The sequence below is a fragment of the Haliotis asinina genome, chromosome 2 (genome assembly GCF_037392515.1).
Source record: "Haliotis asinina isolate JCU_RB_2024 chromosome 2, JCU_Hal_asi_v2, whole genome shotgun sequence".
In the NCBI taxonomy this organism is placed as follows: domain Eukaryota; kingdom Metazoa; phylum Mollusca; class Gastropoda; order Lepetellida; family Haliotidae; genus Haliotis; species Haliotis asinina.
This window is the reverse complement of record NC_090281.1, coordinates 7,214,570-7,242,298: the sequence shown is the minus strand read 5'-3', so window position 1 is coordinate 7,242,298 and position 27,729 is coordinate 7,214,570. Positions and strand designations below refer to the sequence as shown.

The 27,729-nt window shown below is 40.8% G+C and overlaps 1 protein-coding gene and 1 long non-coding RNA gene across 8 annotated transcripts in view; one reads left to right on the top strand and one right to left on the bottom strand.

Annotated features, from left to right (window-relative positions):
• The window catches only part of LOC137273189 (uncharacterized), a 15,476-nt gene extending 3,128 nt beyond the window's left edge, over window positions 1–12,348 (bottom strand). The window contains exon 1 of the long non-coding RNA XR_010956127.1: window positions 12,139–12,348. This is a non-coding gene — a long non-coding RNA (uncharacterized lncRNA). The remainder of the gene's footprint in view (window positions 1–12,138) is intronic.
• Window positions 11,162–27,729, top strand: LOC137273188 (monocarboxylate transporter 12-like). Of its 7 annotated transcripts, XM_067805684.1 has the most exons (8): window positions 11,368–11,386; window positions 14,393–14,526; window positions 22,220–22,321; window positions 22,792–22,887; window positions 24,261–24,404; window positions 24,905–25,759; window positions 26,241–26,291; window positions 26,823–27,729. In XM_067805684.1, exons 3-8 carry the CDS (start codon window positions 22,222–22,224, stop codon window positions 27,029–27,031), a joined length of 1,455 nt encoding a protein of 484 aa, XP_067661785.1. In that variant the 5' UTR covers window positions 11,368–11,386; window positions 14,393–14,526; window positions 22,220–22,221; the 3' UTR covers window positions 27,032–27,729. The 7 variants fall into 7 exon arrangements, with proteins under 7 accessions (XP_067661783.1, XP_067661785.1, XP_067661787.1 ...); XM_067805682.1 differs by lacking the exon at window positions 14,393–14,526 and having other exon boundaries at window positions 11,162–11,386; XM_067805683.1 differs by lacking the exons at window positions 11,368–11,386; window positions 14,393–14,526 and adding an exon at window positions 11,416–11,519.

Below are 27,729 nucleotides of genomic sequence, written 5' to 3'. Positions count from 1 at the left end.
AAGGTCCTTATCATGCACACCGTACTCATTCATGTTCGAACTGTCGTACTGTCTCTATGCAGAAACGCTATGTCGGACTATCTCATACGGCGTGCCACTGTTGATGACGTCGATGGTGTCAGGGACATCGGGGACGTGTACGTGGGCTTTGACTACCTGCGTCATCGTTACCACAGCTTCATGGACGGCGGTAACGTCAGGTCGTACGTCTACATCATCGGAAAACAGATAGTACATAGCTCGATAACCATATTTTGCCATATGAGGCTTCGTGCACAGTTATGATGAATCCTCGTAAGAGTTACATTCTTATTGGGACCAAACAAAGCCATATGCATATATCTCTTAAAGATCGGTCTGTTAGGGTAAAATACAAACTAGTTGCATATGTCCGTCCTGCAGGTAGTATGACATATTGCAAAGGAATGGAGCCTTACTGGAAGTGGGACAATGCTCCGATTGGCTGCTGTCATTAGCTTCGTTGCTACATGACGACTTCAAGATGGAGAGTTCCAGTATGCAGTTGCTAGACATTTCAACATACACAAGAATAATATCGTTCGAACATGGGATCAGTATACCGATCAGGTCAGCCCAAGGTCGTTCTAGAAGAGCTTGAGTCAGCACCCGTGATTGCTACATCCGGGACTTTCTTAGTCCTGGACAGGTTACTGTCTGAACAGCAAGATATATGCTGTACCAGATATTCAGAAATAATACCAAGATTTTGTCCATATAATGAAACGTTTGCATCCAATAGAAGTGAGTCGGTGAGGTTAGTTTTATGTCGCTTTAATAAAAATTACAGCAATATCACGGCGAGGGACACCACAAATGGACTTGACACATTGCACCCATATGGAGTACGAACCTAGGTCCTCAGCACGAATTCCTTACCCACTAGCTACCCTATCGTCCCGCATCGGCTACACTTTACATCAACAACTCAGTGAGGAAAGGAGTCTGGTGCAGTGATGAAGCAAGACTTCTTCACAAACGCCGACATGGAAATGAACGTTTCTCGCTGAACTGCTCTAGCACCTGACAGCAAATCGGACAATACATTGACCAAACGCATTTGTCAGGTTTACCTGACGGCCAAATATCGAGTACAGAACAATATCCAGTCTTGTCTATATTCAGAAACAAATTCCGTTTCGTGGAAAGCGAAAAGAATATGTGAAAGGTTTAGATTTCGTCCTACTGGCTGTTAACTGCCCGCAGTTAATTGGTTCATTTGTTTTGATCTGTGATAATCCTATTGAGCCTGGGATTACTGCTTAAGACGTGACTCTTTGCTTACACTTGCTTTTTAGTCCAAGATTGGGTGTTCTTTTGCACTGACGTTCTTTAGTTGACGTTAGGTCAACTGATCAAGAAAGCATGAACTCATTGTAACATAGTGGCTAGTCACCTCTCCCCTGGTCAGTCCTAGGTCAGTCCACGTAAGCCCCAAGTGTGTCAACATACCGCAGTAATCCGCCATGTCGGCAATGACACTTTTACTTTTACTGTGACCAATAATAAGTTAATCCATGGGGAATCAACGCCGACAATTATGGCATGTGCCCAGCGATTCATACAACGTGGGGGGCTGCAGATGGCTGAGCCATTACGACTGACCGAGGGGCTATATAGAGGGAGGTGACCAGGCAGAAAATAGAGGAGCGGAGAGAGACGACAGGGCTGCTTCCAGCCGCCCCGACTTCCAGGCTGAATAAACAAGACTTACTCCTTCCCTACCTCTTTGTCGTTCCTTACTTTGAAAGAAACCCCGTTCAGCACGATGCTATTGGCGAACGATAATTCCTTCAAATTCTTGAAACCTTTACACCAACAAGATGATATCGACTTCTTTGAGATAACTGAGACTGAAGAACGTATACCGTGATTATACATGTAGTCACCAACGGCTGTAAATCATGCTAGCCAATATCTGCAAACGCACAAACACGTTATTAAACGTTCTTTAATATTGTAAAGTTATCCGTCTTCCGTAGCGCTATCATAACGCTCTTATACTGCTTGATCCTGTGTCACCAACATCGGTAATCTCAGTTTATCTCACAAGCAAAAGTATTTTAGGGTACATAGTATTTAGTCCAAATCTGTCGTAAGCCAATTTCTCTCGAAATATATGACGGCTGAAGTGATAAAAACTGAATGATAATAGATATTCCGGGAGAAATAAAACTGCGCAGTCAAACTGTGCTCAACTTGGTTTTGTCATTCTAAGTGATCCGATTTGTAGGTGTTACTAGAATGGCAAATGTGACATCAATATCCGATATGTAGGTGTCGTACATACTTGATTTCATTGCATAGTATCTACTGTTATTATTAGTAATGTTCATTTCCTTGTTAATAGAACTCTGATTTATTATCCAATAACAGTTCGGTGTTATTATATCCGAGAACAAATGGCTTCAGATCTTTTCCTTCAACATCAACCATTTTGTTATCCACCGAACTAGCATGGTTGGTTAATCAACGAAATACCATGTCCGAAATTAAGTACTGATCCGTAAACCTATTATCTGCAGATTTGATCCGAAGCTAGAAAATATAATAGATAGTCTAGAAAGAGACAGTCGTTGAATGTACTCCAAGCTGTTGTGACTATGGAGGTAATGATAGTGTACGAGAAGACATAGTTAATCAATCAACTTGCACTTGCTAATTTAGGTTATATTGCTTATAACATCGTTGTAAGACATACCTCGTCTATGTCACTCTCATTTGGATTACCTTACATCGATATAAAGCTGCCAAGCACATACAGTACCATTACAGGAGTTACATCTATACAATATATTCCCAAACGTAATTCTACTCTTGTAGTAGTTTTAATGAGGTAAGGAAGGTATTTCTTCAGTGAATATACTTCGTGTAGTTATGGTATTCATCGTTTACTTCATGTCACAGTCTTTAAATACGGAGTTTGTATGAAATATATTTGACAATGACCTTCTGCGAATTTTGGTTCAAACGTAGTAAAGAAAGGAATGTTTCTCATTCATATTCGTTTGTATCTGAGTACAGTTGAATATGGATCAGTAGGAGGGACAAGTTTACATTAGCAACAAATAGTGGATGGTTTCAATCTGCGGTACCATGTTTGGAATTACGAATCTCGTATTCTCCATCTAAAAGCACACATAAACGCCATCTTTCTCCAAAATTCTAATGTAACCAAATATAATTATGGAAAGCACAATAAACGAGCACCTGTTGCACATACGATGCCCTTTTTAACTTTGCCATGTTCATTGTATATTTTAATCACAACACATTAGCACATGTTTGCACTTACTGGGGTGTTTATAAACACACAAAGACATCCATTTATCCACACACATGGGTATGCATCATGACTCAGGTTAGGTGTGGTGCATATCATCCTGTAGACTCAGGACGTTATTGAGATCACTCATTAGCCTCTGAAGGATTTACTGGACATAGATGGATTAACTGACACACATATTGTTGTTCTGTGTAAAGGGGAGTATAATCGATGTTGGACAGTTTGACATTGCAGTTGGAGATGGTGATGGCGATAATTGTGCATTGGTGGTATTATTGTCTGTCCTGATAGGTATATGGTACAAATATGGTATATGATATTAGGTATTTTCGGGATTCACTCGTGGTCTCGCGAGGGATAGTGCCAAAGGATATGGACACGGAATGTTTACAAGCATCCCCCTATTTGACAAAAATCACTTTTTATGCAAGAAAAGAGAAACCCTACACAACCTGCCAGTGACGTTTGATGTTATTTCGAAATCGATTCACCCCACTGTTGACAACCAAAATGTTCACAAAAATGTTCCGAAAATGTCAGTGAGGTCCTTTGAACCTAAGTCATTGTAACTGGTATTCCTTAATAGATATATACAGACACGCTGTTTCCTGAAGACAAAATGATAATTAATTGGGTTCCTCTACGGGTCGTCACATCAAATATGAAATATATAAATCGTCAGTCTTGAAAAGAATTTCCAATGACAATTCGGGATTCGGTCATATGCTTGAAATTTAGTATTTATCCAAGACAAACTGGACAATGCAATATTTCCCAGCATGTGTTGCGTGCATGCTACACTTGCTGAATAAAACTGACGCTTGTTTTCATAGATTCAACCTTACAATGAAACCATACTTTATGACTACAATCTAAACAGCTGCCATTTCTGTAACCGAGTACATTATCAATGAATAAATATTAACTTGGACCGCCACAAAATACATATATCATCGGAAACAGCTGTAGATAGGATTTTGAGAGTATATGTTCAGAATTATATGATCGTGCAGCTCTGGGACGCTATTATGTCAAACACGTTTATCATAACTGACTCTCTTCCCTGTCACATTAGCAAACATTCCTACAACCTGCTGGTATTTTTTCTTCATCATCAGAGTCGACGCTCGGTTTTCCCGATATTTCGAATACGTGGGAATGTAAGTATTCTATAACGAAATGTTTTGTACTCATGTACGTGATTGTACAACAACACGGTACCATCATTGTGCGCTGACTAAAGACATATTCACCTTACCTGGCTTACTTACTTATGTGAGTGTTGAATCTGCATGAGTCGCATGTTAGTTTAGCGGCTCCGATGATACTGATATGGTAGTCTGTGGGACACAGTGTCTTTAAGCTTGACAGTATTCCAGTGACTATTAGGACGGTGGATTGTCCGAGCTATTGGAATCGTAGATGTGAACCGTCTTGGGTGAAAACTTTGAGCATGATTTTGGCGCTGACAAGCCATGCTACGTAGTCAAAATTTAGATTCGATCGTGACTGTCGGTTATGAATTCTGTGAGGCAGAAAGCATACATACACACATACATATATAATCCATCTGTGTTTTCACTGTCCCAGTAAAGTACAAATTCTAGTACTTTTTGGGTTGAGTCCCATAAATGATTAAGTGTACTGTGCACCATATGTGTCGAGTTTCGAGTTATTCAGTGGTGTGTCGTTCTCATTTGAACCCTAACTAACTACATGTACACACGTAAAAACAACAAAAGCACCAAGACAACAAAGGGAGCTGACGTCCGCACATTGTAAAGTTAGTAAACCAAACTCGATGACATATGTCTGTATAGATAATTCATCTAAAACATGAAAGAAGTGTTGTTTTCTGGGACGTGTTCTGCAAGGAATCCATGAATGCATGCTTCGCTCAAATGCAACCTTAACAACATTCTCTGCTCCTCTACTTAATGAAGGTAACTCGACCTGTAGTTTGTGCCATTTGATCTCACGGGTCATGCATATGTAGAATAGGTCAGGTAAAGCTGAACAAGTTGTAACAGCTAAATCTAAATACCGTACAAAGACATATGGGCACGTGTCTGTCACCACAATCGTGGGAGCATTGTTTCTCTGGCCCAGACTCGATTGCTTATAAGAAAAATCGTACAGATGTATTGCTGCTGAAACAAATACATACTCGGAGTTGTACATGAGAGATCTGCTTCAAGTAGTTATTTCTTATGTATGTAGAAAAGGTTTTGTCCGCTTGTATTTTGAGTTGGTTTTTCTTAATAATGGGTATCGGATAATGCGTTATCAAAACAATATGTCCCCTGCATATACTTGATATTCCGATAGAGTGATAGTGGCACCATACATGTTTCAGCAGACCAGTGGAGTATGATGTGTGCTCACTGAAACACTAGTCTGTGTCGGTAGGACTGGACACAGCCTCCATCAGTGTATACTGTATAGTCTGTGTCTACATATTCTGAAAGGTATACTTATATCCATCAGGATTGACGTTCGTGATGACCGATAAATGCATATTTACATATATTGTTAATTATATATTGTGTATTGTCTGTGCCGTATGTTTCAATTTTTCAGGCACAGTGCAACCAGACACAGACATGTAGTATTTGCGATATTGGGTCATTTATTAACTGCAAGTAAAACAAATGTATGTGTATGATTAGCGTTTGATCCAGTGTACATCTCAGGAACAGCTGGTGGTGCCATTTGAAATTTCACGTACTGTTAGTAGTTTGTGTTTATATGAGAACGACACATGATTGAATTACTCGAAACTCGTAAGAAAACCCAATGCAGAAAACATAAATAAGACACGTGGTGCACTGAGCACATATCGGGATATTGAATCATTTTTCTCGTTCTCATTTTGCGTTCGAGCTAAGCATTCTAAGCATGCATTCATGGATTCGTTGCAGAACATATCGCAGAAAACAACACTTCTTTCATGTTTTAGTTCAATTGTCCATGCAGACATATGCTATCGAGTTTAGTTTACTAACTTTACGATGTACATGAGTCAGTTGCTTTCACAATCCGATTCACTCTTGCTATCACTCTCTACCATATCTAGCTTCTTTTTAAAGAAACGTACGACATTGCTGACGATTTCTCGACACTGAGATGTCAAACAGCGACCTTGTTCCTTTGTCCTGACGCGGCCACGCAATGCATTTTATATACACTTGATCAGGTTAAGCTGAACCAGTTATAAGTGTTGGCTTCCATGTGCCCTTTGTCAAACACCAGTAAACGCCTATGTATACACGTCCTGGTTATGCCTTGAAAAGCCTCCATTTCTGTTGTCTTGGGGCTTTGTTGTTCTTACGTGTGTACATATAGTCGGTTTGGGGACGGGAAATGATTGAATAACTCGAAACTTGGATATGTGCAGAAAACATACATAAGAAACATGGTGCTCTGTTCACATATTGACCCGTGAAGGTCCAGGGGTAGAATAGGCCTTCAGCAACCCATGCTTGCTATAAAAGGTGACTATGCTTGTCGTAAGAGGCGACTAACGGGATCGGGTGGTCAGACTAGCTGACTTGGTTGACACATGTCATCGGTTCCCCATTGCGCAGACCGATGCTCATGTTGTTGATCACTGGATTGTCTGGTCCAGACTCGATTATTTACAGACCGTCGCCATATAGCTGGAATATTGCTAAGTGCGACGTAAAACTAACTCACTCACTGTTCACATATTCCTGTTTTGAGTTATTTAATCATTTGTTGTTCTCATTTTAACACATATGGACTATATGTGTATGTATGTTCTGTGCTTCACAGCAATAGTGACAGATAGTCACGATCGAATCTAGATTTTGACTACGTAGAATGGCTTGTCAGCGCCAAAATCATGCTCACAGTTTTCACCCAAGACTGTTCCCGTCTACGATTTCAATAGCTCGGATAATCCACTGTCCTAATAGTAACTGGAATACTGTCAAGCTTAAAGACATTGTGTCCCACATATCACGCGGTCAAGTGTAGTTCAGTCCTGGACAGACAAGGGAGGCGCCGTATTTCATTATAGGCAGTGAAGGGTGTAGCTACTTGAACCATTTACATATTTATCCATAAATGTCAACCACAGGCACCGTATGTAATGGGTGCATGTCACCAAAGTAATCTTCCAAAGATAAACGATGTGGAGCTCAGTTCTTGATGTGACCAAAAGTGATATTTACCATCTAACGTTGCAAAATGAAGGATTCAATAAAGAGACATGTACATGTAGACTAGTGGGAATGTGAGTACTGTTACGGTTAATAATTTGCCCTGAAGAATGGTACAAGAAATCCCCTCAGAACCAACAAAATACAACACTGACAAATCTAACATGTTCAATAATACATATTGGCCAAAGTGCAAGATACAGCGATTTACAACTGAGGTTTCTAGTGCAATGCAGTTGGGACAAATCTTATGTAATTGGTGACAAATATAATATCAACTCACCAAATCTTGGTTTTCCGCGAAACAGTTATGCTAAATGTTACGCACCAAGCGGTCTTGAATGTAGGCTGAACGTTGACAGAGAGGCAGACAGATGTAGATAGGCCGAATGGTGACACAACTCCAGTGTAACGCCACGTGTAAGTCCGTGTGTGTGTCCAATTAACACAACAACCAGCCTTTATATACACAGTCACTGATTCTTGAGCATTCCAGCAAAGTATGGAACCTTCGCGATTACCCAACACCCAACGGAAGAGTGCCTAAAGGGCGGCACCTCTAAATCACTATTTCAAAAGGCGTGCCGCTAAAATGCTATTACCGTGATACGAAATGTGACTTATAATAACTATCACTCAAAACTCTAAGCATTGAAACCCAACAATAGCCATCTCTTAATCACTAATAATACAGATTACATGAAACACACTCTCGGAACAGTACTTCTTCAGAACATACTAAGGTTTGTGACATGACCTCGCACCCTCCTTGCATCCATGAATTCGCCGCATGTCGCAGACAACGTGTACAGTGACTAAACTAGGTATTTACCGTTACTACACGTCGAAATATTTCAGCTACAACGCGGAGGCTATGTGATGGCCCTTAGCTAGCGAATTAAACCATGCATGGATATGCAGATTCTGACCTGAACATGTTTCAAAATATAAGACGTCAGTATACTGATAGCATTTGTCATGTTCTTCATGAACTGACTATTAAAGCAGGGTCTGTGAAACTGCAGCAGAAAAGCCAAGTCAGGTTGCTAAAGCTTTCCTCTGGGTACTGGATTACGAATTCATCCAGGGCCCTTTTAGTCATAGCGATCGTAGCCTTTACGATAGTCGTAAGTCTTTGTTAAAGTATGGGAGTTACAATGATTTTTCCGCTACGGTCGTTTTGTGGTACGGGGCCAAGGTTAGAAACTGTCTAGACACAGTTCACCTCCACGTTCGGTAGCTGTGTGTTGCCCCGCCAATCACAGCTCGTCATATTGCCGTCTGCCACCAACCACGAACTCCTCCCGCACAACACTGGGGTAATCATCACTGGCTACGTGTGAGGTTTTGTGATGCTAATTTATACAGTTCATGTATTAATTGACGTCTGGATGTCAGACGACGTCGACATGAACGTGAAACCAATTGTAAAGTGAGACTTCGTGACAGAATCCATGTGTTTCGTATGCAGTCAAATCAACAAACACATATTTGGCAGTCGCTTCTAGTTTTAATTCTTGGCTTGAAAATTATCAGATAAATTCCCCAGAATTATTGCTATTTTAGAATGTACAACTGTTACGCTTAAAGAGTCACGGCGATTTCAAACTATTCAGAACTTTTATTTTGTTTCACTCTATCGTAGATGCAGGCTATGACAGTCAGATGATAAGCACTGTTCTCAGATATTTGTTATAGTGAAGCAGAACAGACCAATGTATAGGATGACGTTACAAGTTACATGAACACGTCGTCACACGACTCCTATCTCCACGTTATAGCGAAAAGTTATAGGAAGAGCATGTAGCCGCAATATAAATTTCAGTTATCGTTAATGATTACAAATTTCGCACCTTTCGCACGTGGGTAATACAAATACAAATTTCGCACCTTTAACATTTGACGTTTGTCCAAGTATTAAGAAGAGTACAATGCAAGCAGAATCAGTCATTTTTTACATAATTAAGTTTATCAAGGTCGTGATAATATCCGTATACTAGGCACTTCAACGATAACAGCACGCGGTTCATGCTCAGTAAACACGACACAGATAATCAAGTATATTTACCCCAGCCCGCTATAGCTAGTTACACGGTGACATAAAGACAGCGCACCATATAACGTTCCGTCATATCTGACAGTCTTATGGTGATTTTTTTTATAACAAAAGGAGCCTTTTTGCATCAAATGCATTGCACACTGATACAAATGAGCATACATTCCGTATCCTGTGTTTATGTTACAGTCATTGAATATACTTATATACTTGCAGTACATGCAAGTAATCTCTTTACATAAACCCAGACATCTCAGTAATTGTTACAACTACGAACAAAACTACACTATTACGCTCATGAATTGTAAATATCGGAATGCTTAATGTCACAGTTCTGTGACAAGAAATGACAGGGTGGAAAAGCAAGATTGTTGCTACTTCTACCGGCAAACGGACAGACAACTTTCATAAGGTTTGTAAAGTTACTGTTAGTTGTCTGGGCGGTGGGGTACCCTAGTCTTTAAAGACCGATATCCGGGTTGGTTTCTCTTCGTGATACTATGTGTGGTATTTCACGCCACGGCACTGCTGGAATATTGCCGTAATGACCACTGTTAGCCACCTGTCACCATTTGAACATAACGTATAATACATGGGGCACAATACATTAGGTACAACAGTATGTACGTTGTCGGAATCGTTTGCAGAGCGTTCATATGGATCTGGGGCGTTAGAGTAGCTTAATAGTTAAATCGTCTGCACATCATGTTGAAGACCCGGGTTCGATTCCCCGCATGAGTACAGTGTTGAAGTGTCCTCCGCCGTGAGGTATATGTAGAATATAGCTTAAAACGGCGTAAAACCATACGCAGTCACTCACTCACATGGATGTGAAAAGGTTTCGTTGCTTTCATAGATTTCTATAATGAAATGATAGCATATATAACTGTGGCATCTGAAAAGTGTTATCACCCGTCCATAATGTACAGTCAGTTCACTTGACAGACAGTTACAACATGTGACAAAGATGTGTGTTGATGTTTCTGCAGGATGAGGACTTACGGTATTGAGTGAGTGAGTGAGTTTAGTTTTACGCCGCACTCAGCAATATTCCAGCTATATGGCGGCGGTCTGTAAATAATCGAGTCTGGACCAGACAATCCAGTGATCAACAACATGAGCATCGATCTGCGCAATTGGGAACCGATGACATGTGTCAACCAAGTCAGCGAGCCTGACCACCCGATCCCGTTAGTCGCCTCTTACGACAAGCTGAGTCGCCTTTTATGGCAAACATGGGTTGCTGAAGGCCTATTCTAACCCGGGACCTTCACGGGTTTACGGTATTGAGAGAAGCTCTCACATAATCCCAGTATGTCGTCGGTAATATGTATGTTACAGGTCGCGAACATCCTGCCCAACTAAAATCCAAGTGTTGCAAATGTATTGTTTTATGCCTATGTTGCTGAGGTTAATCTATAGGTGCGTACTTCATCAACTGTCTGTGTATGATGCATGCTTGACTTGATATTAATACATCCTTTCACCGACGCGTTCAAGCGACCTTCGATCTCTTGCAAGGAAATGAGAATATGATACACGCTTCGTGTGATATGGTGTATGTCTAGATCCCCTGTTGCCATAGGTTTCTACAAACGATGATGATGAAGTCAGATACAGGAGTGTGGTGGTGAGGCTGGTGTAGTGGGGCAAGGGAAGGAGGAGACGTTGGTAGTATGGAGTGACAGCAACAAGTACACCTCACAAAGCTCTAGTATTAAGGCAGCGGAACTCACACAGCAATATCAGGCTGACATGGCAACAGCTGTCATTGAAATGATTCTCGCGAGAATCAGTCAGCCGTGAGACGCAGTCAGCCAAGATTTCGAACTTTAGGAACAGGTTAGTGTCATGTTTATTAGATACATTTGTCGAGTATTGCGCGAGTGGAGTTATGTACACAGTGTGTCTGCAGTCCCTTCCCGACAAAGGCGCTGGGGACTAAACCCTTCTGAGATACCAGCTCAATAGCCAGGTAAAACCGTACACCAGGTATGATGTTACGATCGTGCTGCCTGGACTGTGTAACTGGATGGATCTCAAACTGTAGCCTCATACAGATGTTTGCAAAAGGTCAGACAGACACAGGTAGGAGTAAAATAATAATATTTTTCAGTTATCGTCATGTGTACTGTGGTTCATGACGGAGACTGACTATACTCAACGCGTTGTATGAGAGTCAATCCGCAACCAGCGACCGGTCACTGTCCCAGATTCCAACTGTACGAATGAAGCTTTAGCAAACAATGATTCCGCATGGATCAAGGCGTTACAGCCATTAATTCCTTCAACTCATTCCTCAATTACGCATAGTTTATCTATTATTGTCGACATAAAAGGGAACATTACACGCTAAATTTATCAACAAACCTGTCCGAACTGGTTTACACACGCATAACAATAACAATTGTAAGCTACATATTATCTATATTGAAAATAGTCAAAGTATACTATCTGTTTCAGAGAACGTAGGGCGAATGTATATATTGTTATCTAAGCAGTCCTTGGGCACAGAAAAGTGAATGATACGGTATAGCGCTTGGTCCATGTTACAGCCTTTCCCTTCCCACCAACACCTGAGCTACCATGCTTACCTGTACAGTGTCCAATCGGACTGACAATGACAATGTCCAAGCTGACAATGTCCAAGCTGCCCATTGTCCCTGTGCAGTCTAATCTACAGTGGCGTGATCCCTTTGACCAGAACATATTATATAACCATTGTGTGGCTTCAAGCTAAGGCCACACTCGTTGGAGTAACGATGTCTCCGTGCATAGCAAACACGATGGGCTCTATCAGACACACCACTGTTACGCTCGTTATATTTCATTTATTTTGCGTCGATTGTGGATGCGCTTTTAGGCATGACGCTGTTATTTTCGCACTATTCGTCGTTTTATAAGACACAATGCTGTTGCATGTACCCGCTGAGATCAAAAATTAAAAATAAAGTCCAACAATGCTGTTGCATGTACCCGCTGAAACGTGTCTCCGCCGTCTTGGCGCCCATGAACAGAACACTTATTGTTTTCAGGCCACTTTCCGTGACAGATGAAGATGTACGGTATTAATTAAAAAAACGCGCTGGTGGTTGGAAAATGGGCTATGTTTAGGCTAAATAAAAAAATGAAACGTTTCGGCGCGTCATTTTTCTTTTGTAAGCGTAACAGTGTTTTATTGCCATTTACAAAATATAATTTTGACTTGGCCGCGTCCTGATTATCCATTTGTCCACTTTAAGAATGAGTGTCTTTTAGAACGAGTGTGACTGAATCTACAACTCATTAACACGTGCTTCCCAAGCTGTATTTATGAGCGAAAAAAAACCAAAAAATGTGTTACTCCCTCGTCACTTTTTTTCCTATAAAAAATTAAAAATGAAGTCCTACCGCCCTTTTGAAAAAATGTGCTCGAGAAACATTTAAATATTTTATGCAGCCCTATATACGTACAAACTCACACTTCATGAACACGGTAGATTAGAGAATTTGCTTATCCAGAGGACGCGTAGCTTAGCACACGGAGAGAGCAGGGTTTACTTGACTTTCTAAGCACAGTTTTGCTCCTACTTTTAAATAGAGTACCAAGGGTGTACACGTTTGTATGGACAGGAAAGTACGGTGACAACAATTTGTTTATACTCGCACGTACACACAACCGATGCTATTCAGGACTAACGCAGTCATTCTGACGTAGGTAAAAGGTTCGTTCCATTAGGGGTATGATCCATCTGCCTAGTTCAGCCGGTAATTTGTGACATGGTGTCCGGAAATTACTACGTGGATACCACTGCCTTTAGAGTGCTTACTAAAATACAGCTCTAAAAAGAGCCCACATTTAAGGATTCTGCACGTAGTGGCCTTTTCGAGTTATAGACTTCAGAAAACTAGGTTTGGGAAAAAGGTTCTTTAAGTCTTTAAATCACTGTTTTCTACCAAGAATGAACACAGTAAAAATTTTGAGACTGCCATGTGTACACAAGACTTTTATCTAAAGGCAGATTCTGATGTACAGGTCCACTTGTTCTGTTTTTTTACATGTATGGCAAAATAGATGGTTTTGCTAATGCATTCCTGTCCAGTCTGTTATCATACGCATGTACAGTTGTATATCCAAACTCGCCATATATCATACACTTTTTTAATGTACTTTCTCCGCATGCCCCTCAAGCATACGATGTAAATGGTAGCACCACTGCAACAAGCCGTTTGAGGTAACACTGTATTCACATGCTGTTAGACCTGCCCTTTGGAATACACAGCTTTTGTTGTTTGCTCCATAACAGATTTCCCTGCTGTGGTAAATTTATTCTAGTCTGTGAAATACAATTCCCAAATAACGTAATTTCATTCACAACTTCCATCTTCCTTCCCTTTATCTCTAATGGAATATTTTCATATATAACCGCCCAATTTCCACAAATTTTCTAGATTAACTAAATTCTTTTGCATATCTACATGATATCTACATATATTGATATCTATATACATATATCTGTCTCCAAAATCCATGTTATTTATGCAAAGCACGAGGATGTGCGCCCTTCTGCCCCAGCATGACCCCCCCCTCCTCCCACCTCGGGAAAACACAATGACTGGCGCGTTAACGTGCTAATGCACACACCATGTTTTGGTCGTGCACACGCTAGCTTTTTACTGAACAACCTGCACGTATAAATAGTTTGCTGTCGGCTGTGCTTCGGGCGGGTGGTGTATGTAACGACTAGTGCATTCAGACTGTGGCCTTGGTGTACGAAAAGAATCCCGTTCAATGTCAGTCTTCAAAGGTAGTTCTGACAACGTTAAACAGCATGAATAGGTTTTTATCGGTTACTGCACTTCTCGCAGGGAAACACAGCTTGAATATTGTGGCACAAGACCTCATGAAAAATGTATCTTCACTGATCTGATGCCCAATCCTGCCCTCTGATGTATACCAAGGGGTCGAGACTGATAGCCCAGATGCATCTTCCAGTATGAGGGTATGGTATTTTAGATGATCTTCTGCTTGTCTGCTTGCATGTGACACGTTAGTGATTGTTAGGATATTGTACTCTCTCTCTCTCTCTCTCTCTCTCTCTCTCTCTCTCTCTCTCTCTCTCTCTCTCTCTCTCTCTCTCTCTCTCTCTCTCTCTCTCTCTCTCTCTCTCTCTCTCTCTCTCTCTCTCGAATGTTTTTTTCCTAGGTCGACAGAGCGTAGCTTACCCTATCCTGGCTAGTCAGAACATATATTATAGCAATTCACCACAGCGTATATACTTATATACTCTCCACAGGCATTAATGACAGTATAAATTACATCTGTCTGTAATCTATGTGTCTGCCTATCTCATGAGGGGGGCGGGGAAAAGCGAGATGAATACAGGGAGGAGACTTCACTCGCCCATTTAAAAAGAGTTGAAAGCCCATGTCCCTGAACACGTCAGTCGAAACACGTTCACGCACGACTTCACGTATAAGACTCTAAAATACATCGTGAGGCAGAGTTTGACGATCTTTTATTGTCCAGTTCAAGAAGTCAGAACCTATATATAGAGAGAGGGAGAGAGAAAGGGAGAGAGAGAGAGACTTCACGCGCAAAGGAGAAATGACGGCAACAGGTGTTGTTAAGGCAGGTAGTAGTAAATGAATGCACTATGTATATATTTCACTCACAATCCCTGTTTTTGTATCTTTAACGTATCGGTCAATAGCGAGTCCCGGACTCTTGTTTCAAATTCCCGTTAATGTAGACGTATGTGCACCGCACGGCATATTATAGAGGTGAAAACATTCTCAGATCCTTGATATCTGACCATTATTCCCCCTGCGTGTATAAATAATGAACATACCTTATTCATGCCTGATATATAACTGTATGACTAGCAATACAAATCCTAAATTTATTCATGTCAGGTCAGGCGGGATGTCTGACCCCTCGATAACTGGCCCGTGTCACGGAGAGACTATGGTCTCTTTGAAAGACATGATTCGATACACTTGCTTGATTGGACAATATGAGCAGGAGTAAAACAACTTGAGGCCATTTCAAAAGAGCTGAAAACCCATGCCTCTGAACACGTCAGTCAAGACCTCTTCACGCACTACCTCACGTATATTTTCTCACGAAGTAAATTCTGAATAATAAGAAGAAGAATAGTCAAACAGAATTTGTTGGTCTTTTGTGAATCATTTCAACAAGTCAGAACATATCATATTTAACAAGGACTGGTCAGACATTATACTACCAAACTCGACTAGAACTAGCCAGATAGTATAATATCACACTAGAACTGGTCAGTGTATAACCTGGTTCCGTGTATCCCTAGCTCAGGTTTCCAGGTATGTTATCTGTCGATGCACGATTTCACTGCATGGCAGTTAAAACCTAGTCAAGGCTAGGTACACAAGCCCTCGGTGATCTCTCAGGGACATTAGATGCCCCACGTTCCGCAACGTAGACCTTCCCCTAGGTACAGCTGTACTATATACATAGCAATGTCACGCTGTTTCATGGCATGCCTTGACAGTCTATGTTGTAGCTCACCTAACCTATCACTATCGTATCATATGCAGTTGACCAGCTGCAGTGCATGACCTTGCGTGACTTGTAAGAACTGACCAACTCAAATATGTATTGCCTTCTGCATAGTGTTATGTAGATAATTCTAAACTTCTGCAACTTCGACGGTGACGTGACGATGACAGCGATTGTGGTTAGACTTCGGAGCACGCAGCCCCCAGGATCAGCCTCGTTCATAAATTACAACGTTTTGTTTCTATATCCGTGTGTCTGAGAACAGAATGCAACAATCGACAGTTCAGCCTCAGGCATGGTTAAGTGGGTTTGTGATAATGTCTGCATTAACGACAGGTGAAATACAAGTCACGTATGGGGATAGTGACATACTATACTGACATATACACCGTCAGGTAAGACAAATAGCTGTACTAGATCAAAGTGAAGCCGTTTTTCAAGCTTAAAATCATCACGTTTCGCACATGTATGCACTACGCAATCAAAACCTGTATTATAGGACTGGTGAAGGGTAATGGTCACTTTCACCTGTAAATTCCACTTATTCCGGAATATACGATCTAATGGTTACGCATTTTGCAACATAAACTCGAATCCGGGTTGTGTCCGTAACGTAGAGATTAATATTGGTTCAACTCTGATAATCGGCAAAATACTGGAATGGGCGTTCCAGAGTAGAATACAAGTAAAATTACACGAAGAAACAGAATCTGTTAAGGAAAGTGTAACTTAATGATTGATCGATTGATTGATTAATTGAAATGGAAGTATATGTGTCATGTTTTTTGTAAATGTCGGTACAACATAAGTCATGGAAAACAAGCATGACTTGCCAGATTTAATCCAACTTGATGGCACCGACGTGTTCAGGGACGGTAAGGTAGCCTAGTGGCTGAATCGTTCGTTCGTAACACCAAAGAACCGGTTCCATTCAACACGGTCTTGAGTCCATCAGACACCACATCTCCTCTGGGCGCATTAGGCCTGACAATTCTACTTCGACACAATAATTATTTCATCGACTAAAGTTCGACACAAAGGATTTTGAATCATAATATATCATCTTATCAGAAGTCAAGTGACAGTGAAAGAGGTTTATTGAACAACAGGCTAGAAGTGAAAACAGTGTCGGAGACACGCACGTGTGGTGTGAAATATCACCATATAACTCAGCTACGTCCTGGGCAACATGCTATCTCAATATACAGAAAGTAATACCTTGTGTTGAAATGACCCTACGCGAGCCAGTGACTGCGACGGGTCGCTATAGGACAGGCATGGGACACCTGCTGTCCACAGCTGACTGTTGAGGAGAAAACAACCATTGCAATAGCGATACATTATTGCAACATGCTACTAATTGCAATACGGTTGCAATAATCTGTTGTTATTTACAATTTCAAACTCCGACTCGTAGGTTGTGTGTCGCCATGTTTCTTTACCAGTAAACACTGGCGGGTAACTCTAAAACAAAGTGAACAAATCTGGTATCTCCTGTAGGTTACACAACACCAAATGTTTTCCTATTGAATTCTATCGTAACCTTAATATTTATTTCCAAAAATCATCCAGGCTTTCCACAGATATTCCATGAACACATGGGTACAGCCAGGCCTTTAAACTACAATAAAACACAATTTCTGGCCAATTCGTCCGACGTATTTTCCAAGCACAGGAAGCAGAACACGTCAACCTCAGTTTCGCACAAAATGTCACCTGCTTCAAATATCCTTACACATATAAGTATAAGTCATGGTGATACAAATGACAGCACCAAATGCTTAAAATTGTGATCAATTTGTTTTAATTACTGGATCAACTGTTTTCCAAAAACATAAACATCTTACACTATTTCATCCGTTCTCACCATTTTCACAAGTCTCTGTCCTTTCGGTTGTTTCCATACGGTGCCCGCTCAGGGAGCATGTGATTCTAATATAGTGTAGTAGAACCTGTAGTTCAATCTGCGCACTTCTAACGGAAGCCAACTAATATACTATCGGTAGTCACACATACTATACACGATGCATCGATAGCTTTTCGTTTCTACCATCGATTAATTGTTATCGGCGATTCTACAACTGCAATAAATCGACTGTTCAGTGCATCGTTACAACCCTATTAACCAGCACGCCTAAGATCGGTCGAATCGTGGAGTTGGTCCCCGAAATTTTAGAGAGCATAGGTCACTGACAACAGATGAATATCCGAGTTAGAACAGAGTAACCCATGCTTGTCGTAAGAGGCGACTAACGGGATTGGAGTGTCCGACAAACCCTGAAATAGTTGACACGTGCTATCGTTTTACATTTATGTAGATATTCATATCAATCAGTGGAATTTCTGGTTCACATACGATTGTTTACAGACCACCACACCTGGAATACTGCTGAACTGCAAATACTTTAAACAATAAACAAATCTCCCTACCGCCCGATCAACTATCCACCACCTTTCTTTTACCATCCGACCACCCACCTACCTACCTTTTCCCGCCAGACCATGTGCCCAATTATCTGAGTGTGTAACACCCAATTCTGGTGTTCCCGTCGTAATTATAGCTGAAGCACCGCTAACACATCACTTACTCACTCACTCTACATACATAGTCCACATATGTGACAGATCCAAGGCACATTTATGCAATTCATGTATCCTCACGAGTGTGTAGACTCACACACACAATAACAACACAGCTCATCGCTTTAAGACGTTAATCATAATGGTATCACAGTCTCCTTTATACCCCACCCAGACCCTCAGTATGCGTAACAACGAACCACAGGCGTTTCACTTGTTCATCTTCCCTGTACAAACAAGTTACGTACAGCCCAAACCTCACTAGTGTCCGTAGAATCAGATCCTGTTGAAAGGCTGTGTTATTGTTATCTTGACAACTGTACCATATTGTATATGTAATATCAGTCACAGTCACAAATTCCAATAATTGGGTTTGCTCTCACATATATCGTAGTCATCAACCATGAAAACGGACACCTCATAACTGAGGGTTCAACATAATGTACACACAGTTACGTGAGATGTTTGTAATTCTGAGCTGTCCTACTTACAAAACCCGACTCATTAAGGAGCCATACATTGGAGTGCAGATTACCGTGGTTGAGGAGGGTGCACCCGAGTAATATTTACACAGCTTATGATAAGCATGCTGGGAGTAGTTGACCTGACCTAACAGCTGTGTGGTGAATACGCCCGGACACACATGGAACTACATGAGGGGACATTTTGACGGACACATCTCGTCTAAGCAGGAGGTACTTGCTAGTGGATGTTTTCAACCATCCACCATCCACCATCCACCATCCGTCCATGACTTAGAGAAGTATCTTTCATTTCTCTCTGAATCAGGTTTATGTTTGTCAAGCTATATTTGTCCAGCGGGGTGTGATTCGTCAGCTGTTTCAGGTGACACGTTGAGTACGTCTCGCATCAACGACCAGTTGTTAGGCTATTCAGGGACTGTATTGCCACAGGCGTAGGAAAATGTCATCACGACATTGGACGTGTAAACGGAGTAGCTGCCATTTATGGCTCACCTGCACATACAACGGATGTGGAAATGTTTGTAAAGTCATCCTGCACACATGTATTATATGTGGTGTTTCAGTCATAACACATGTACAATCGACAGGCAAAGAGCCATACGTTCATACGCATGCACGTAATTGTACACCAGGCACTTTCTCTCTGCTAATGGAATTTTGACATGACGACATCAGAAATACCCGGATTCAATTATTTATATTATTTAGTGGTATTCAAAGCGCATCACTTAGCTGTGCACCGCATTATGAGAACTTGGGAATTATCTCCCTTTGGTGATGATTAGTTGTGATGATCTCTGGCATGAAATACGGAGACGACAAGTTTTTAAAGCCTTGATAGCAAACGCTGTTCGAATAACGTTCACAGTTCTATAATTTCTGCAGCATTTGTCGACTCATGGTGTGACGAGAAAAGGGGATATTACGAGGGCGTATGGAAACACCGGTGTCATTGTTCTCCAGAGTGTCATTAAACTTTTCCAAGAAGGTAATATCGCATCACCAGACTTATGGCCTAGATATGAATACGGAAAGTCCTGAATAGCCAAAGTTTGGGGTCTCTGGCACTGATACCCTAGAGCGCGAGTAACCATGAATGCGTTTCATCACCACCTGCTCCTGTGTGGAGAGTTTGGTAGCTGATGTATGAGTAAAGTGAAAGTCACAACACGGCAATAATATGAATATGATGTGAATGTTATCGTGCCAGGCGTTTGTCATCTTCATCAGTCACAGTTGCAGCTGTGGATGTGTTTGGAAACAAATGCAACACAATGTACATTTTCCCTTCTTGCATTTGTGTAAAATATCAGCAAGACTTGATCAGCTTTTGCATGCACACATTTACTTACAGGTGTATATTTGTTTATGTAAGTAAGTTTCCATATGATAAGTTAACTGACCATGTAAACGTTACAAAATAAATTTATTCAAGTAAGTATTTACGCTCCTGGAGTAAATTGACACCTGCTCCGGAGGTAAAGTAAAAGTGTATTTACTCATGGAGTATTTTACTCCAGGACCAAATTGGCCTAGTAAATGACACTAAAAGTTTTGATTTACTCCTGAAAGTAAATGTATTGCATCATATCACCCAAAGTACTATTATTGTATTAGGTTCATCAGTGGTTCATTGGACATTCCCTGACATGTAATGCACTGTGGGATTTTGGCCATCGTTCCCTTCCAAAGTCAGGTTTTCTCACGATCTGTGACATGAGTGTTGGGCTGTTGGGAAACATGCTCCTGACTCCAGGAAGCTCAGTGGGACACTACCGCTCGGCCAGCAGTCCTCGTTCCTCACTGCCTGGCGAGTTCTCATGGGTTCCGTCGCGTTTCTTACGTTTTGATCAAGGTTTTGACACGTTTTGCTTATTAAATCAAGATTTTCTACGGATGAATCGTGGACGCATGACAACTTTGGGGTACGGTTGTGCCCACGGTTTAAAAACAAGGCCATAAAGCAACATCAGCCATTGTATCACGACAGAAAAGAGCAGCATGACCCCCAACAAGAAGAAGATTTTGTGTTCAGCATCAGCTGCAGAGAGAGAGCGAGGACGCAACGTGCCATCATTGGACGCCATTGTACCTTCCATTACTTTTCTCAGCTAGTTGGGGAACATACAGCCTCGCTACCTGTTTAGGTGCTCAGAGGACTAATGGTTCATATTCTCATCGTTATGGATTTCAGTTGTACAGCTCAGTTGACTTGAGGATGGAGGTGTCTTGTTTATGGACACCAAGCATATGTTCCAGCCTCCTTGTCACATTCGGGGCTTTGATGTGAAAGTCAGACGCCGTATCCACTTCGTCATTTCGCTGAAGACGTAACTTGGACAATGATAATCATTAAATAACAAGTTCCACTGTAAAGATCATAATATGATAAGGAAAAGAACTTGTGGAATCAGATCAGTCGTGACAAATAGATCATGTTCTAAATTTTCACGACACATCATAAGCTACTTTTTTAAGCGTTAGGACAAGGGCCTTTACACGTTATGAAACTGAACTGATTCAGGTGCTTGCTATAGAAGGTCTTGTCCCTGTTTAGTAAACATTTCTTTACTCATCTGAAAATTCGGTACCCAATGGTTATCACCAAAGGTGCTCTGCACAGTGTCTGTCCTCCAGATGTCTAATCAACCAAAAACAGTACTAGAATTGTACTTTACTAAGAAAGTGAAATCCCAAATATGACATATGTTGCATTTGACCACTTTCTAAATGGCATCGTGTAATCATAGATATAGTCCTGTTGGGTAAAAATCCATGTGAACAGAAGACACATTTACTTCTGTAAGTTCAAGTCACAAAAAAGTAAATATACTTACAGAAGTAAATGTGTGTATGTAAAGGGGGCTTTAGCACTGAAACGTTATATAAAGATTAGAAAACAAATTATTGTCCATCAAACGTGTCATGTATTCAAATGCGAACATTTTTGTTCCAATGCATTAAACAAATGGTGTGGTAATTAGCCTTGTCCTCCTGCGCTTAAAATTCCTAACGGTTAGCGTCATCATCAGACAGTATATGACTCTGTTATATGTGCTAGACATTTCGATGAAGACCTTTTATGCATTCCAGTGATGAAGTCACAACCGAACATCGATGGCGGCTGGGCGTTGGTGGTTCTTGGGGCGGTGGTCTTCAACCTGACGGTAGTTGGGACTGTCACCGTCTGTCTGGGTACCTCATCATTATATTACACTAAAACCCTCTTGTTTAGTGGGATTGTGTTCCATTTGCTAGAATTGCGCTCACCCAACTAGCCAGAAACCTAAAATCGTTGTATGAAATATTCAGTATTTCTGATTCTGTTGTTACCAAGGTGTCTCAGACCTGCATCACTTCGGACCAACATTGAACTGAATATTTTCAAGGCAGCGTAAAGTACATCTCACTCACTGATGATCAGTTTAAATATTGCCCTAAACGTGTTTAGTAGCGTTTTGAAAGAATATGACTGGAAATGAAGCGAACAGTTTACTATTTATGAAATGCATAATCTTATTGAATTTATTAATGAATTACATTCCTTTTTTACGACTTTCTTGTGATGTCAGTGTATGTACCAATATTAACATATGCAGTCAGCATGTAGGATAATACATAACCTCCTAGAGATGGTTGTGTGCAATGAACATTTCTTTTACTAGGGATGTTCCAGGACCAATTTCTTCAGCATTACGATGGCAGCACGGGTTTTATAAGCTTGGTGTGCTCCCTCTTCATCAGCCTACAGTCAATATTAGGTAACGGTAACTACGGTAACTGGGTTACCCACTGCAAGGTAGCTACGGTATCTGTGTTACCCACGGCAACCAGGAGCAGCCCGCTATACTGGTTTTTATATTCTTATAATCATTGAAACTTTTGCGCTCGTCAAGTATGGCAAACCTATCCTCTCCAAGAATTGTAAAATGTTATCTACTTGGAATATGATATTACATATAACAAACTTACTGATACCGAACGTAGGGTGTAATTTAGTTCCTGTGCATTCCACAACGAAAGTGGCTGATGTCTCTAAAATATAGGAAACATGCCCCTGAATGCTTATTGTTTATGTTCAAAACGGTAGAAAAAGAAGTAATTAAAAACAAATCAACAAAACATGCTAAAATAATATTTCAGCTTGTAATTTAAATGACAAACCAATCGTTCATCCGTAGCTGTAATGATATCCAGCCTTTCCACTCCCCTTACAATTGTGTGTGTATGTCTGGTATCAACTCTGACGTCACAAAAGCCCTGAAGCTTACATATATGATGATCATGATGCTGCCAGTTTGATCCTATAAACGTGACCAAACAAAGACCTGTCAAAAATACATGTAATGGGAGAGTGCTATAGAGCCACATATATGTTATGTTTCGTGATGTCGTAGTCCCGTGTCTGTGAGTATCCAGTACTGTTTCCTTATTCTTGACACTCGTGTTGTCAATTCAAAGTTTTCCAATCAATCAAATGGGTTACAGAAAATGTTAATTCTACCCTCAACAGTTGAGACTGGCAGACCCGATTCTTTGTAGCTCCACCGTTGCATTATCGTTGGTCTATATTAAGTACGCTGGCAAAATGTAATCAATGAGGAGTTCTGTTATGAACCTGTGAATACACAGTAAATACGTTCCAAGCTGGGTAAAAACCGGTTCAATCATTCGGCGTCTGTTTGGATGATTAGGACCACAGGCAGTTCGCTCAAGAGGCAGGTGCTCTATCCTCTGCAGCAAAGAGGAGAGTGGGAGACTATATGTCAGCAATCATTGTTCACTTGACCTTGTTTCGTCTGCAACAGTGTAGTTTATGTACTGGATGCCCATTATGCAAGCTATTTTCCATGCAAAGTTGCTTCTCGCCGGTCATATCCTGGGTCGTGGGTTTTGAACCTTACATTTTCTGTCATGATGTTTTTGCCTCATTTCTCGCCTTATGAGCGTATTACAGTTGTAACATTTCCGACATTAACATCTTGGTGTCTTCTCGACAATGTGTTCGACCAGATATTTGTATAGGTGTACAAATGAACGTTTTTGGCTTTGTTGGTTTCAACATGATTTGCTTAAAACTTGTATTGAGTGAGAGACGGAACCTGTCCTAAAGGTTTTGCTGTTCTGTTGCCAGGTCCCGTGGCGAGTATCATCTGCAACACGTTCAGTATACGTACGTCAGTGATGCTGGGAGGCACCCTGCTGTCTGTTGGACTTGTAGCCTCAAGCAGTACTCAAACACTGGTGCAACTAATGGCTTGTTTTGGGATACTCGCAGGTGAGAAGGAAGTGCAAATGTCGCCAATATCCCTTGTCCTTTTAAACATAATTCAAGTAACATAAACATTCCACATTATGTTCTCTCATACAGAAATTTAAGAGAGACCGTAGCATGGAGGATCCAAACCACTGCAAAGTACCCTCCAGACCTCTTTTCTGATTTTAAGAATGGCGGTATAACTGTGATTATCATGTTCCCTTCTGTTTTCATGAAACGCAGTTGTGTAGGTTTTTTAACTCTAGACCTTATATACCACAAAGGCATGTTGCATATTTCTCCGAGTGTTTCGGTTATTGCTTACTGTTATCAATTTTAACAACTATTTCAAGAAATATGAAAGGGGTGGTTCAATATTTGTGGTTTTTTTCTGCAATAATTCAAATGCAAATGTGTGAATTTATAGGTCAATATTAGTTGTGAAGAAGGTCTTACACGTATTTATATATGTACTGAGGAATGACTGATCCATATATAAGTTGATTAGCTCTTTCCCACAGGGACTGGGTTCGGTATTGTATACACCCCAACTGCAATAGCTGTTGGCCATTACTTCAAGGAGAAGAGAGTACTTGCCAATGGAATCGCCTTAGCATCAGCGGGTATCGGTATCCTGTCTGGCCCGCATCTGATTGGCTGGTTGATTGACCAGTTTGGCTGGAGGATGGCCATGTCCACGCTTGGATGCATCACTGCACAGATGGTGGTCATGGGATCTCTGATATTTCCACTTGAGAGGACACCTCAGACTAAAGAAAATATGTTTTCGTGTTGCTACCGGAAGAACAATTCCGCGCAAGAGAAGGAACCCCCAGTGATATCTGAAACCACTTCCTGTCAGTGTTGGAAAAAACGCAGTATCGTTGTAGAAAATAGCAAACATGAGAGTTCATGCTCGGTTTTAAAAGATAAAATCCTCTGGATCTACAGCCTCAACTATTTCATGGAAATGATGGGCTACTCCATTCAGATTGTCCATCTGCCATCCTATGTGCGTTCGGTTGGAGTGCCACAGACCAAGGTTCCGTCACTGTTCACCGCCTACGGTCTCACGCTTACTGTAGCTCGGTTTCTTGGCGGGGCTGTGTGTAACCAGAAAGACATTGATCTACTCATGGTGTACACATCGTGCCAAGGCCTTAAAGCCATAGCAGTGATATTCATGCCTCTATTCGCTCATGGATTTCCCCAACTTGTTCTATACCAAGTTATATATGGTGTATACTTCGGATTTAGTTACATCTTGCTGACACCTATAATCGTGGAACTGTTTGGAGTCGACAAGCTGGCAACAGTGTTCGGAGTTACATTGTGTGTTGGTGGTATGAGTTATCTGATTGGTCCAACCATTGCTGGTATGTTGTTTCATCACGTAATGTTCCTGACTGGATATTCGCGAGAGACGCCGTTTTCATTTTAAGCACATTTATTCTGTCAGAGGTTATAGTTACATAGTGCCCACAGCACTGACCACTACATTTTGTCTTGAAACTTCGGCTACCAGAAATTAATGCACTTAGACTTAAGATCGCACCCTCGCATTATTCTGCGTGACTTTTGATTATTTTGAAGACTCTAATATTTCTGGACAAATGTGACGTAAAGACCATTCAAACATAAAATACATTCATTGCAATTAGTGTACTGACCCTAATATTTAACATTCAATATAGTAAAAGCAATTAGTAAAAGCAATTAAAGTACCGATGGTGAACTTTAGGGGAATGTCAGAATTCCTGTCTTAAATACTCAAATTTGGTAGTTACAACTGCGAACGTTATTACAACAATAACCTAATATTGTTAGTGTATTACTACACGTCTTCATTGGTTGTAGGTGCTCTGTACGACATCACATCATCTTACTCGGCCGGATTCTACATTGGTGGTGAGCATACGATGTCCTTTTGAGACAGGATTTGTTATCGTTTTAGACGTCAGGGAATCACTGGGAAAAGGAGACCAATCTTGTCTGTACAAAAGAACCGAAACAAATCTTACCATTTACTTATATCCACGGGTGATTTATTTGCTTTAAAACAGGCAGACTAAACATTTGTTTTAACATTTTCGGGATCAGATTTTCCTTTATGAACTCAGCTCTTCCCAGTCATGTCAGCAGGTGGTTGTCTGTCTGCAGGTGGTTGTCTCTCTGCAGGAGGATGTCTCCTGCCGTTTTCTACACTTTAGTTTTGTGTTTCAAACAAACCATTAGTTCATAGTCTTCACGGGTTATGTCTACATCGAAGAGCTTAAAGTCCTAATTTTAACATCTTTTGTAGAAACAAAGGCAAAGAAATATAACGCTTACCTTATTTCCGAATGTATGTTGTTTTGTGATTTGCTACAAACTTCGTTATATAATTCATATTCATCCATGGTTGTGATGTACATATATACATGTATTATATAATTCCAGGCTGCGTGTCTCTGCTAGGATCTATGCTCCTGTTCTTAATACCCATCCTGAGAAAAGACACCAAAGTCACTAGGGAGCCAGACAAAAAGGAACGTTTGGTTCCGCCAGAAGACAAAGAACCGCTACCTATTCCTGAGAACATGGAGAAACTTCTACCACAAGAGGACAAAATATCACTGGAGAAGAAATACATAGATAGTCCATGCTGAGCTGCTTTCTGACGAGTTTACATTGATCAAATGGATGAACTTTGAAATTTCTCAAGGTGCTCGTTTGTTGCCGTTTGAGGATTGGCATACCCTTCCTGACACGGACTTCCTGTGCACATGTATTTTTACTTCGCTGTTGATATAGGGAACAAAGAGAATCACGAATTACTTTAAGGTTGCAACAATCACTGCCTCATATTCCTCCTCGTACATGCGACCAAGCATGTGACAATAAGAGAGAAAAGTCGTATAGTGTTACCATGGTTGGTGCCAAGTTAGAGCAGGTTTTGACAACACCTTTTTCTGGTGCCAATGAATTTTACTGATCGATTCTTAGACCTCACACCACTTTTTATTGGGGAACCTGTCTCAATAAGTTATTGAGACTGATTATCTGTGTAGTTTTCCCCGTTAGTGTTTAGTATTAGACCGGATGCAATACAGGTGAATTAACGCACATCGGATGACTAGCATCTCAGGCATGTTAATCATAAATGATATTGTATGGTTTATGTGTTTATCTTTTTGTTCCTACCCTCATTATGGATCGTATTTTGCATCCTTCTATCAATGGTTTATATAATCTCAAATAATAAAGGTCTGAAACAAAACTTATAAATAACTTAAAAATGGATGAAACCTAAAAATTTGAAAATGGATGAAAGATGTGTGCTAATTGTTATAAACGGCTAAAAGTA